The 14,264-nt window shown below is 42.2% G+C and overlaps 1 protein-coding gene across 3 annotated transcripts in view; it reads left to right on the plus strand.

Annotated features, from left to right (window-relative positions):
* The window catches only part of rsrc1 (arginine/serine-rich coiled-coil 1), a 114,586-nt gene that overhangs the window by 3,722 nt on the left and 96,600 nt on the right, over positions 1-14,264 (plus strand). For all 3 annotated transcript variants that reach the window (XM_052079283.1, XM_052079285.1, XM_052079284.1), the window contains exon 3: positions 297-413. In XM_052079283.1, the coding sequence (XP_051935243.1) occupies positions 297-413 (117 nt within the window). The remainder of the gene's footprint in view (positions 1-296; positions 414-14,264) is intronic.

Raw genomic sequence — 14,264 nt, forward strand, 5'->3', positions numbered from 1 at the left:
CCCGAATGGCTGTGCTGCCCTGTGGCTATGTACACTGATGCAAAGTAGCTGACAGAACATCTGATTGAGAGCTTTTTACACCAGGAGACTTTTAGGCGGCTTCTCCTGAGCTGTAACATAATATACACAGCAAAACAAGTTTCAAAAATCATAACATGAGTCTTGATGAACGGTAAATCAGCGGGTCAGATTAAAGAGCCATACTTGATTTAATTTGTGTGTGTTTGTTTCGATCCTAATGACTGAGGTAAATGCTGTTTACATGTTTAAAGGGTCTGTTTGTTTCTTATTTTTAGACGAAAGAAGTGTTCGAGCAGCAGCTCATCCCGAAGTTCATCTCGCAAAAGGAGAAGTCGTAGTGGTGACAAGGGAAGGAGCCACCGCTCACACAGGACACGTAGCCGGGACAGAAGGTAAAATCAATTGCTTTACTGGCCACGACTAGAGATTGACGATTATGGATGAACGAATAATCATCATTATTCTGATTGAGATTGAAATCACGATGAAAACAACTTCTCATTGACTATTTTTCTACATTCGGCCCTTTGACGAACATTTTTGGACACCCCTGTTGTAAACACATCCCTCCGTTCTGCACATGAATCGCTTTTCTTTGATTATAACATTTGAAAGATCGAGAGAGAAGCCAAAATCGAAATCACAATTTCAATTTTGATTAATCGTCCAGCCCTACTCTAAAATTTTCTTTTGAAATGTAGAATGCAAATTTTAAAAAATCTGTTACTGAAAAAAATTAGTGTTACCCGCCTGATATTGAATAGCGGATACATTCTCGACTCGTTTATGTCTGGCCTTGCATTTTTCTCGCGTATGTTCATTCCTTTGAGTTTGCTATAAATGTGACCCAAACGAAGGCATCCTTGCATGTGCATCCTAAATCTCAACACTGTATTCATTCATTACTGTGATTAAAACATCATCATCCATATATTGATTTTGCTGAATTATTTGCTGACTATTACCGTGCTGTCCAATGGAGCTTATTTGCTTTTGTCTTTCAAAGGATTCACTTATTTACGTGTACACACACACACACACACGCACACACACACACACACACGTATTATCTTCTGTATCGGTATGTATCCAGCAACATAAAGGTAAAATCCCCGTGTGTGTTGCTCCATGTCATTAGCAAAGCTAATCTGTTGCTAATCAACCAGTAAACTGTGCGGCGCCTCCACCCCCTTGCTTTAAATCCCTCACACATACTCACACAGACGTGCAGAGGCGCACTTGTGAGGAAAATGTTTTCAAAATGTATGCAGCAAGTAGGGCATTTTGTTTATTTGCATATGAGATCATCTTAATCACAAATAGGCGGGAAAACGTGTTTTAATATTCCCAGGTGTGGTGAGACTTGTGGTGAGAAGACCTTTGACATGTTGGATGATGCTGCACCGTTTTTTTGTGGGGGAATAGGAGCAGCCTTGCTTTTCAGGATGGCTTCGACCTGAGTAGACAGTCAATCACTAAGGCGGCACTGAGAACATCTGTCTGAAAATGGAGTCAGCGGAGTGGCGTGAGATGAAAGGTGCGGGGGATTTGGGAGATTTAGAACTACAGCCGATGACATTAGCGCATACAAACGCAGCGCTATGATTAGCAGAGTTGTGTAATCTTCTTAGTGAGGAGCAGGTGGGATGGGTCGCCGGAGGTGCCAGAGTGATTGAGCGCGACAGCAATTTTGCCAGAAATGCACAATGGCATTTTCATATGACAAACATTGGATGCGGGAACCACTATTTACAAAATAGAATGAGCTGTTTTCAGTCCTCCTATAGGGACATTTTATGGCAGCTAAGTGGTCAGTAGCAGCACCTGACAAAATGGAAAATCAAACATGTCAACTTAGCACAGAGAGCACATTTGACAATGAAGTTGACTTGAACTTGAACTTGATCTGTGTTTACATTTGCCCCGTCAGGCAGTGAGACACAGCAGAAGAAGAGCAGTGGTGTATGAGTCACTTAAATGTGATTCATGAAGAATATATACTTGTATGCACACATTTTACCGACATGGGAAAAGAAATGCGTTTGCTCGGTTACTTGTCACGAGGTAGATTTCCCGATGCCAGCCAAGCTCTAAAAATGTTGTGGCATTTTGGGATGAGCAAGCCATTCAAGACTATTTTCATTGACCCCTCAAGGTCCTCAGAATAGTGCTTACTGGTTTACAGGTGTTCGGTTTTAATGATAAAAACCTGGCATTTGACCAAGATTGTGTAGACCTATTTATTTATTTGAAATCTACTATAGATGAATATATGAAGTGTTGTATCACCACAGTGGACTGACAGCAAGGCTGACTCAGACCATACAGGTGCTTCCAGTGCCATTAATCAGTCACATGGCGTGTGTATCTGAGGATGCTGGCTGATGGATCAGTTCAGGATTGAGTGGACAGGACCTCATGATGGATACGCAGATAGGATATAAACTGCCGCGTGTAACCCGCCTCAACCCGGCCACGTCACCGTGACATCCCCGGCGGAATATGAACGAGAGGTGGGAGTGCGGCGACCCAAGAGAGCCAGCAGATGCAGGGGACGGGAAGTTTGGAGGGAGTGGGAAAAGTTGAGTACTTGAGTTGAATGCAGGAGAGTGGGCGGAAAATGAGGACTAAAGACAAAATCGAGAACAGATCGAGTGGTGAGTGAAGAAATGGGAATAACAATGGGCGCAATGGAAGGCCAGATTAGACTATAGCGAGCCGGTTTAAAGTGGAGAACACGATTACCTTCTTTCCAATGGCTCCTACATGAATAAGAATACAGAAATACATGAAATAAGAATAATAGTCGATCATTTGGTTACCATCAATCCTGGCTCCCTCCCTCTCTCTTCTCTTTCCTTTTTTTCTCCCTGCCCTCAATCAGGAGAACCTGGTCCCCCAGAGGCAGTCAATCTTGCCCTGAAATGTAAAACAGACAAGAGGAGCAGATTACCTATTTGCCATTAATGTTTATTCTCTTTGATCTGAACAGGCATACCGGGCCTCCCTCTCTGCGGCTGTGTGTATGTGTGTGTGTGTGTGTGTGCGAGCGCGCGCGCGCGTGCGCGTGGGTCCTGGCAGCAAACACAGTAGCAGCCGACAGAGCATGCACATGCAGATATGCGCACCCATTGCACAGTGTGGTAATTTGTGTGCGTGTGTGTGTGTGTGTGTGTGTATGTGTATACAGCTCGGGTCCGACGACAGTGACGCAGCCTCTCATCACAGCCTAATCACAGGCCCGACTTCTGCTGCGCTCTGTCTACAGGCGCGACGCCATGCTGTCACGTCCGACGGCCATCACGGTTAAACGTGTGGCTCAGTCAGTCATTCAGTCAGGTTGCCATCACACCTGATGGTGGCTACACAGGCATCGGTATTAAGTAATCTCCTGCAAAAAAAAAAATCCTTTCCGAGGATAATAATGCTCCGTTGTGATGAGAAATGCGTGTCAGCGTTCTTATTGTTTAAAAAAAAAAAACAACTCCACGTTCACACTGTCTTTCCACAGTCTTTTTTTTTTTTTTTTTGATTTGTGATTACTCAAAAATTATTCGTAAAACCAAAACCATTCTTGCCTCTCGTTTGTCCTGTTCCATTTTGTGTCTTGTGTTTCCCGGTTGTTGCCATGCTTCATCCTCCCTTGTTTTTGTTTGATCATGCTAGATTTCCGACTCGGAGGACTAGATTCCAATTGCTTAGTGGAACAGAATCTTTGTGTGCACTGCGCTGTGTTGACATTATCGGAGCACTTCATCCTAATCCATCTTCACAAAAAGCTCAGACGAGCTCTTTAATCGTTTGAGAATCACCCTGGTTTAGACCTATAACATGTCCACTATTTTCGACCGGCCAAACACACAAACACTCCACTTTTGTAAGTGTGTGCATGTGTGTAAAGCTGAGTTGTGGCCTGGTAAGTATTTCACTCAGCAATTTCCCTCCCCTGTATGAGATGAAGTGTCGTACATCTGCTAGATAGGTTTTCCCGTCTTGCTCTGACACCGAGTGTGCAAGGTCAAGTCGAGGGAGGGTTGAAGACAAGAGGTGGGCTGGGCAAAATTTTTAACCAGACCACTTGGATCAGTAATTTCCCAAGTGTCAGATCTTGATGCACACTGTACTGTGCGTGCGTGCATGTGTAGGTGATGCTGCAGGTGGTTTTGGGTGTCACTTCCTTTTTTTTAAAGGCGAAATTTTAGTGAGTATGTTTGACGACATGACAAGTGAAATTGACGCTTGAAATAAGTAGTATATAGTAAAATAAAACAGATTTTAAAGATTTTGGTTATTTATTCTTAAGAATTAAACGTAGATGCTGGATAAATAAATAAATGTATCCATAAATAAATGTAGGCGACAAAATTGAGCAGAGGTAAAAAAAAAAAATGCAGCCTTTATATTTTGAAAATTACATTCTCACAAGTGTGATGTCGATTTGAATTTGAGTATTTGCTTAGCCCAAGCGATCCCAGAGTAATTTCCCTCATTAAGTAGTGCTCTGTTGATGTGGTCTTCTCTTACGGCTTAGCCCAAGCGATCCCAGAGTAATTTCCCTCATTAAGTAGTGCTCTGTTGATGTGGTCTTCTCTTACGGCATCACTTCTTCTTCCTTCTCCTCCTATTAGCGGATGGGCAAGGTGTTGATTTAAGCTGAAAGATGACCCGGTTTACTGCACAAACCTCAACATGCTCACCATTGCGAGATCTGACCGCAGTTTTTTTATGCAGTGCTGCTTTTCATTCTTCACTCTTTCTCTGTGTTGTCTTTTTTATTTATCTGCTGTAAAGGCCAGTCAAACGCCGCTCGCCTTTGTTGTCAGAAACCTTTATTTACCAAAGGGAGGAATAAGTGACTGACATAGACAGCCGCTTTCATCCGCTCTTCGCCGCAAGCGCCGTTCTCCCCCTCCGCACCTTCACCACCAGCCATCCTCCAATACCTGCCTCCACCACTCCAGCACACCTCTCCATCCTACAGCCTCAAAACACACTAGCTTACTCCCCGGGGTGGCAGGCTTGTCTGCACTGCATAACATGTACACTCCCCAGAAAACAACCCCCCCCCCCCCCCAAAAAAAAAAATCACCTCAAAACCAGCCATCATACTGTCTCATATTGGCAATCCTGTGAGGTCAGGAAGATGGTCCCAAATGAACACTGAGGGATTTCCTCCTTTTCTCTCCATCAGTCATCCATGTGGCTATTATTTCAATCGTGCCATTTCACAGTGAGGCGCTTTTCGTGCGCTGGTGTTTTCGGACCACGCTCTTCTGGCGGCTAGTCGACTTTATGTAGGGTTCTCTCCATTGTTTGCATCCCAAACTTTCCAAAGTGGGGATGTTGAGGTTTGTATCCATCAGGTCACTAGTATTACTTACGGGAATTGTTTGTATTTCTAGGCCTCAAGAAAAATGATTCGGCATGCGTTGTCTTGTGCCCAAGGAATTTTTGTCTCCGTCGAGCCTGAAAATAATAATTTTTACTTATCTTCAGCTACTTCAACATTTGTTACACACTTCACAAGGTTATCAAAGCGATTAGAATGAGTTGTTTTCATTGTATGAAAGCTGAGCCAATGCAAAAACCAAAACAGATCTGACATGTAACACCATTTTTTTCAGTATGAACATTATGCAATTTCATAAAAAGAGATTTGCTGAGTTATAAAAATGGCTATTCTACTGTATAGATATGACGATAAAAAGAACATTTACATTTTGCACTAATATACATTTTATTTAGTTTTTTGCTTTTTAGAAAAAATAAACTTCAGTACAAGAGTTAAATCGCTACTTGTATATCTATATATCTATATATGTATCTATCTATACATATCCACTATCATTACTTCTTCCGAACTACAGAGTACTCTAGCCCCCTTTTTGTCATTTTGAAGTCGCAAGATGACCAGACAAATAATGACAGTCTTAGGATATTTGGTCAGACCTGCATCATGTCAAATCAAATGTTAAGCCTTCATTGTGTGGACTTGATGACAGTAAAAAGGCGCGTCCTTCTGGCCACACCAACAGAGAGGAGGAGTCAGACATGCTTTCAGCTCTGGCATTAGAAAATGAGCACCAACTGTATCGCTGTCTCTCTCGCTCGCCTTTGCTCCTTCTCTCAGTCTCATTCTCTCTCCCTCATTTAAGCTTCTTGAAGTTCTTCCAAATTGGGTTTTAAATGCCAATTAGGAGGTTGAATGTAGTAAAATAAAAGCAAATGCAGGCAGGATGGCCTCACCTTCTGGCTGCTTAGGCTTCACAGAGAGCCAAGCCGGACCTTTGGCTCCCAGCGAGGCTTTGAGAGAAATATCCTGCCTAATGAACACATTAATTAGAACCATAACTATTTATAAGATGATAATTAGAAACGAAGGGAGGTAAACTGGGCTTTTCCTGCAATTATTGGAGGATTAATTACGGGAGCTAATGAAGTGGATTTTTGAAACGCGTGGAGGTGAAGTACAGAGATGTGCAGCTCGCTTTGTGATCACTGGCATAATTATTTTCTGCAGCACCAAAGCGTTTGAGGCCGCGCTCCTTGCTGGCTCGGGCCGCTTAATAAGCATCATTGCATCGTTATATATTTACTTAAATTGACTTGCCACTGAAATGGCTGTCTAATTATTTCTAATTGGCAGGACTGGTGTGTTGTCATTGAGCTTTTTGGAGCTGCTTGGCGGCCTGCGGTCTTATAACACCCTGGGCTGTAAAGCAAAGAGTGAGAGAGCATGATGGACAGAGAGAGAGCAAAAGAGGTTCTACCAGTTGCTCGCAACCAGATCTGCATGAAACAAAGCTCACTGTTTATAGGGCAGTGGGTATGTGGATGGCGGTTGGTGCATGGTGGTCAGGTTGCTTTGCTATAGAGGCCGAATGGCAACGTTTGAATATGACAATCTGCTCTAAACTCCGGTTAAAAAAAAAAAAAAAAAATCTGACAAAAAAACAAATGTGCCATCTGTCCTTTTTTGACTTTTATTGGAAGCAGTCGTCACTGAGTTGGCTAACAAAGCAGCCTGTAAATTACCGATCTGAAATCTGATTCCCTCAAGTCAACCTTCATTACGTTCACTTATGGGATTATAGACTCCTCTCTCCAACCAAACTCCCAAATTGTTGTTGGTTGGTCGAGAAGTCTTCCTGTCTGAGGTTACAAAATCTTACACACCTTGGTGGTAAACTGTAATGTGATCCAATTAAAAGAAAGGTTGATCTTTTTGGACATTATTTCAAAAGGTATGTTTGGTGAAAACAAAACATTGCTTATCACCTATTAAAAACAACACCATACCTATTGTGAAGCGTAGTGATGGCAGCAACATGCTATAAGGCTGAATTTCTTTTGGTGGAACTGTGGCCTGAGTCAAGGTGGCAGGAATTGTACAGAGTTCAAAATGGCAGTCAGTGTTGGCAAAAAATAAAAATTAGGCCTCTTCCTGAAAAAAAAGGCAGAAAACCCCAACTAAGCGAGCTGAAATTTCTTTGAGGATATTATCGGCACTTTCAATTGTGTTCGGTGTGTGCCGACTCCCATTCTACACAAGTTTGAATGTGATTAGTTAATTCTAAACACAGTCATATCCCAGTAAAAAGAGGGTGTGCACACTTGTGCAACCACATCTCTCTTCTTTCCGTTTTTGGGTTAAGGCACACCCAATTATGTATTTCTATTAGCATTGTTTTTAGCACTAGCCCCCTGAGAGTGTGAATGGTTGAGATGGAGCCTCTTTCTTCCTGTTTAGTTGCGACAGTCAACCTCAGTCGCTAGTTTTGACTGTCTGTCAGAGACGACTTAAAAACAACTCTTCTGAAACTGCACTCTCCATCTTAAATTTGTGTACATGACAACAAATTGGGACTTAATTAATAATCTGCTAGCCATGCTTCACACATACTAAGGGAAGGGCGCGTACGTACGTGTGTGTGTGTGTGTGTCTGTGTGTGTGCGTGTGCGTGTGTCAGGTGGCCAGGTTTTGAGCGGGCCCTTGGAGATGTGAGCTGAGAGCATGCATGGACAAACCTCAGTCAGGCGTGTTTACCTTGAAATCTGGTTACGATCCGGCTCAAACCATATGGACATTTTCCTGCAAGTATGTCTTCATAATGTGCTGGCACAATACTGACTTTTAGCTGACGTTCATCAACGCAGCCTAAAAGTAAGCGTGAGAACGTTTACGATGTAACAATATTTGAATGTGTTATCTTTTGATCTTTTGATTTGGTTGTGTAATCTTCACAAAGAGAGTGGTTGAATGATAGCCCGGAATTATTGATGTGTCAGTATGGACCTTAACTCATCATAAAGTGGAGACACCTGCGTTGTCTTGCTGTGCCAAAAAACAAAACAAAGCAAAAAAATGAGTCCTCCGTCATAGCTGATCTCCTCCCCAAGTGGACAACTTGAGAGAAAATTACATCTAATGGAAGGGCTGCCCGCACTTGTCAGTGGGATGTGGACGACGAGCACACAAACATTCACACACGTGGTTTCAATCACACAGCCACTCATGTCGTTGTGGCACAGAAATGAAATAAGTGTGGCCTGACTAAAACCTTGACAGTCTTTTTGAACGTAATGAAACACTTTCTCTATATTTTCTATTCGCTTTCCCCTCGGTCTGTTTGGGCTGACGATACGAGCAGGAAGTTAAAATAGACGGGTTGGCCAAAGGATACATGACTAACCTTTGTGTCATTGGGCACCACAAAGTGCAGATCCCTTGTGTGACTCTTTATTTTGGCTTAAAATCAAAATCGGGGGAACATTCAGTTACTTAAATGCAGTCAAGCAATTGAAGGTGACTAATGCCAAATGCCTCCTTCAACTCACAGCATGGGATATTAAAATAACAGAGTGATTTGTGGCATCGTTTAAATCTGGGCTTTGACATACTAATAAAAAATGCGAAAGAATATTAGTGCACTGGAAAAGGAACAAAAATGTGCAATTACGAAGAAAAAGAGTACTGATATCATGAAAAATGTTTCTAGAATAAAGTATTTGATCAGAAATAGTATGTAATAGTAAACCTAAAGTTATAATTACAATGAGAGAATGGGCATGTTATAAAAATGTCATAGTAGTGCTCCAAGAATAAGGTTGGAATATTGTACGGACAAAGTCGTAATTCTAAGAATAAAATAAAGTTTTGCGAATGTCAGAATGGCAAAGTTGTAACATGTCGTAATGTATAAGAACAAAGTCAGATTATTAAAATATGAACTGAAAAGCACATAACAAGAAATGTCACTATGAAAAGGAACAAAATCAGACTAAAGTCAAAATATGACTAGAAAAAGCACAATGCCATTTAATATAGTCGAGAATAAAATTGGAATGTTCCAAAAAAGTTCCTTGATGAAAATTGTACTATTACAATAATAGTCATGATATGGAGCAAAATAAAATAAAACGGTATGAGAAAAAGTCACATTGCACAAGAACAAGTTTGCATGATAAGAATGATGTCCAGCTATTACAACACTGAAGTTCAAAAATTGTTTGGGGGAAAAGGAACTTTATAGTCAAATTCCAATGATGGTAGTTTTCTTTAAAGGCATCAGACTGAAAGATATTTGATCATTTTGCTCCTCCATTATGATACAAAGTATAATAATCACACACACTTCTTCAATCAAGGGTATGTGTATTTAATATGACATACCTGCATCTCCAAGTGATGAAATCGTATTTGAATTTGTAAAGATAACACGTGTAGACTCATCATTAGTATGGATTTGTGAAAACATGTGAAATGTATCAAAAAGTGACATGGGAGGTTTTGGCCCAATGCCAGCGATTAAATAAGAATACTGTACCTGAAGTTCGAGCGACCAAGAGTTTGTCTGACTACATTTAACAATCTGAGGTCTCCTTCAATATTGTCCGAGTTTAGTTTAGTTTCTGTAACACCATAATAAAACATCAGGATCCTTCTTTTTTGGGTGTCTTCCAGTGAGGATTAGTTCTAGAAATAAAAGATGTTTTATGTGGTCATATGTAAGTAAGTGTTTTCTTTTCACTTTCTGTTAATTTCCTGATGGGCCGCTTGGTGTTGGCTCTTGTTCATCGTGACATGATTTCATGAACAAAAAAAGGTCTGTCAAAAGGCAACTTTGTTGGAAACTGATAGTGCTGTATTTTTTTAACAGTCCTTTCCCAAGTTGTTTCTTGGGTGTTTAATTAAGTGTAGTTTCCCTTTAGTAGTGGAATGCACGTCTGCTTTTTGTCGGCCCTTTCCTTGGTGCCTGTTACAGTCCGCCCACATGGTTTTCCTCAGCCTTTATGATTTTTCTTATACCGCACTTGTGAGCGTGTTCCTAAATCACTTAAGCACACGGGGCCCAACCGTCCACATTTAAGCAATAAAAGGCTGTTATGCTAAGGGCCCTTAGATCTCGTGCCACTTCATAAATACGCAATGTGTACAAGAGGCAGAAATCTACATCTTCTCCGAGTGGAGAAGGAGCACATCTGCTAATTAGAGCCAGCTTTCTTTCTATTTCCCTTTCCCTAGATTTCATTCATCATGAACTTGACTGTGTTTAAAACCATTTTTTTTTCCTGGTAACAAAATTCTGACTTCCATACTCTACCTGCATAAAGTACTGACAGTCATTTAGTCATTCCAAATATTAAAATTGCCAATTCTAACTTCACTTATCAGTGGAGCATGTCGAGGCTATGCCATCGCTGTAATACAAAATCTGGACACCAGGCTTAAAGATGACACCAACAGTTCAGTTCCCACAGAGTCTAGTTTGTGTCTATTTGGCTGATGGAAAAAAAATGGGCTTTGATGTATCGTGAAAAGAATGAGTTTGTTATCATTCACTCCCAAAGACGTTTTTAAATGTCTTTTCAGACTTGGTCCAGAATTGGCTGGTACTGAGTTAACCGCAATTAAATTGTTAAGCAAACTTTTTGTAGTTTTTTTTCCTCATGATACTGTCCTTTAGGGACCTATTTATTTATAGATATTTGACCATTGGAAGTAGTTGAAATCTAATTTGAGATCAACCATTTGGACTGTTGTTTAGGTTTGGTCATTGACATTTGAGGGTTTGTAATGTAGTGAAATGTACATGAAAGTAAACCAAAACCAGTGTGCTTGAGTTAACAAAATGTTATCCAAAAGTTTCAGCCTTTGAGGTTAGGAACAGTGCGCAAAGATCTAGTTTGCTGTCTCAATCACAGTCCCATCCACCATCTTGTTCAGCCTCTTTTCGACGGACACTTTGGCAACCGATTACGTCTGTCTCCTAGCCAGCCATAATTAATTGCTTGAGGGCTGTGATTGATTGGCAGGAGCAAGGTGGGCAAGGCGATGGTGGAACAAGAACAAGCTGGCCTCAGTCTGCATGAGTGACTGTGAGCGAGTTGGCAAGTTAGCACCTATTCTAAGCATGACCTTCACTTGACCTTGTAGCCGAGGCCTCCACATCTCCAGCTGCTAATGGGTGTCATGTCATGCTGTGGCTGTGTGCGGGCCAAAGGTGCGAGGCGCTCACCAGACGACCGAGTTTAGGATTGCGGCGGCCCGGCTGATTGACGCTCGGCACATGCGCCGATGAAGACGCCGGCGAATCAACGCACATACTGAAGGCGTCTTTTTGCACATATTCGTCTTTGCCCTCATCGTTGCTTGCCCGGCGTAGCTTCATATAGATCTAAGGGCTCTTTGAACTCTGCTGAATGACTTGACCTTGTGGCTTGTGCCTGTAAGTGTGTGTGTGTATGGGTGGGTGGTCCACACGCCCGCCGTCTCATTTTTGCTTCACAGCAAGGCGAGGCATTGCAGACGTTTGTGTTGACGCCTGCTTAAATTGAAGGCAAACAGCAGATTATGACAAATCTAAACATTGCATTTATGGCGTAGTGGGAGGACTGAGAGTGGGGGGTGGGAAACAAAAAAAACCCCTCATCTCTGTGGATCTTTCATGCTCTGCCTTTGCTGTCTTAATTGTCTTCACAATCACCTACTTTGCAGCGATTCCTTGTGCGTTTAGTGTGTGTATGTGCTTGTGTGTGTACGCTGTGAACTGAGGGAACAGATAATGTGACTGTTTGGAAGGAGGAAGCAGCTTGGGAAATGATTTCAACAGCTCCTATAATTAGAGGAATATCATAAATTAAACTTGTGTCTGCCGTGGCGTTTGAAGAGCACTCAAAAGTAATAAATTCTAGATGGTTAACATATTTGCATTCCGTTCAGCTGGCAGCGTCAGGCGGGAACAGCTGTTTTCCACGTCTTTTGGCAGTAGCAAATACACACTGCTCACTCAAGGTGCTTTTTAGAGACAGTGAAATGCCAGAAAAAAAGAGAAAAGTGACTTTTAAGTGGGGATACTTAGCTGCTGCTGTGTGCACCGTGAGTGGAAATAACTCGACAGGGAACAGCACATTAATGAAATTCTTCAAATCTGTTCCGTTTCTTTTTCAGCCTGTCTTGGTAATATTGCTGCCAAGCAAGCGTTTTTAGAAGCTATAGTTCCATAGATTGTGTGTGGGTGGAGGGGTGGTTTGTTTACATAAACCTAAGAGGAGTTTGTGCTTGATCAAGGTGCATTGGACATGTCGGAGATAAGCATACCAAAACTTTGGATCTCAAGATGTCCAATCAGAAATTCCGTTTGTCTCTGTAAAGTGCAAATAACCCTGTCTAAATTATATGATTAAAAAAAAAGGCCCATTGTATAAAATGACGCTTTGAAAACCATGAAAAATCAAGCCATTCTCTTCACTTTCAAACGCCGTGAGCTTAGTTAAAACTTTTGTACTCCCCCCAAAATGATACAGTTCTTCATGTGAAATTAGTCCTGATGATGTTATGATATCATTAGTGCCCCTCCTTCCCTTGTCAGGGGCTTTCTGCTGGTGAAAGATTTATCCCGGTCACACACGGGTCGCTATCGCTGGCATCCACTGAAATATGATAGCATTAGGGTCACAAGACTGTTGATCTTCGCTCGTAGGAGCTTAATGGACAGAGACTCTCTCTGCAAGGCGGTTGTAAGAACACCACTGGATTTGTTGTTCCTCCAATTATGTCCGCATATCTGGACAAAACTTAGAGTTTGTTTTATACTCCCAGCATTCGATGGGGGATGGACAAAGGACGGGAAAAAAATCAATTCTGCAAAAATGGCTTTAAGATAAGGTTTCATCTGTGCCTATGTTGATGCTCAGCACCCGTCCTCACATGCTGCGGTATAAATAATGACTCAGCCGGGGTCAGATGCCAGCGGAGGCGTTCACCTGAACGGTATCTGACACGCATTGTATCGCGTCGCTGCTATTAATGTTCAATTTTCAATAAAATGCAGAAATAGAATACTGACTGATAAGGGTAACACACCATCCAGCTTCACACCCAACCACATAATTACCCCAATGGGCTGTGGTGAGGGATCATATCCTCGCACACACCAGGGGGTCAGCGGTGATAAGCGTTAGCCCAGCTCCCAACATGCCGTATAATTACTCTATTGATAATTCACCAGGAAAATGGTCCCAGCCAATTGCAAAGCTGGGATTTTAATGGACTGGATGGCGAAACGAGGGAGGGATGGCGAAACAAGCCAGTGATTGGGGACAGCGTGTGTATCGGGGGCTCATATGTGGGGCAAACCGCAAGGGCCTTTTATTAGAAATGAAAATATGTTTCGGCCGTAGGGACACCTATTTTCCCTGGAGATAATAAGGCCGATGAAATGTAAAGCAGAGGGAAGACTTGGCCTGGGGTCCAGCCACAACTGTTTATCTGTGTGTGTCCTGCATTAGCCCATTTATCCCCAGCCTCAAATGAGCTAATCCTTCTCCAAGGGGAAGGACTTGGTCAGGAAATTGACATTTAGCAGCGCAGGCTCACTCTATTAGCTACAGTAAATTTAATTTGCATCACACCCCAGAAGTGGGCTGTTTCTTCACAGGGGAAAGAGAACGGAGGGAGACAAAAACACAGACTGAGATTTGTGTCTAATGCATCTGCGGCTTCTGGTCGCAGCCTGCTTGGCGGGAAATGTAAGACGAATGCTTGGAACACTGCAATTCTGTCCTATTTTTCCCTCATGTACTGTTGATTACAAACATGCGCGGGCATTGTCAGCACACAGAGTCATTCATTCCAAAGTCTCTTTGTGCGATTGATGAATTATCTCGCCTAGAGACTCCGAACCCCCAAAATACCAATGTTTTTCTTTCCCTTTTCCCATTAGCTCTGATTCTCTGTGCAG

The sequence above is a fragment of the Hippocampus zosterae genome, chromosome 10 (genome assembly GCF_025434085.1).
Source record: "Hippocampus zosterae strain Florida chromosome 10, ASM2543408v3, whole genome shotgun sequence".
NCBI classification, from domain to species: domain Eukaryota; kingdom Metazoa; phylum Chordata; class Actinopteri; order Syngnathiformes; family Syngnathidae; genus Hippocampus; species Hippocampus zosterae.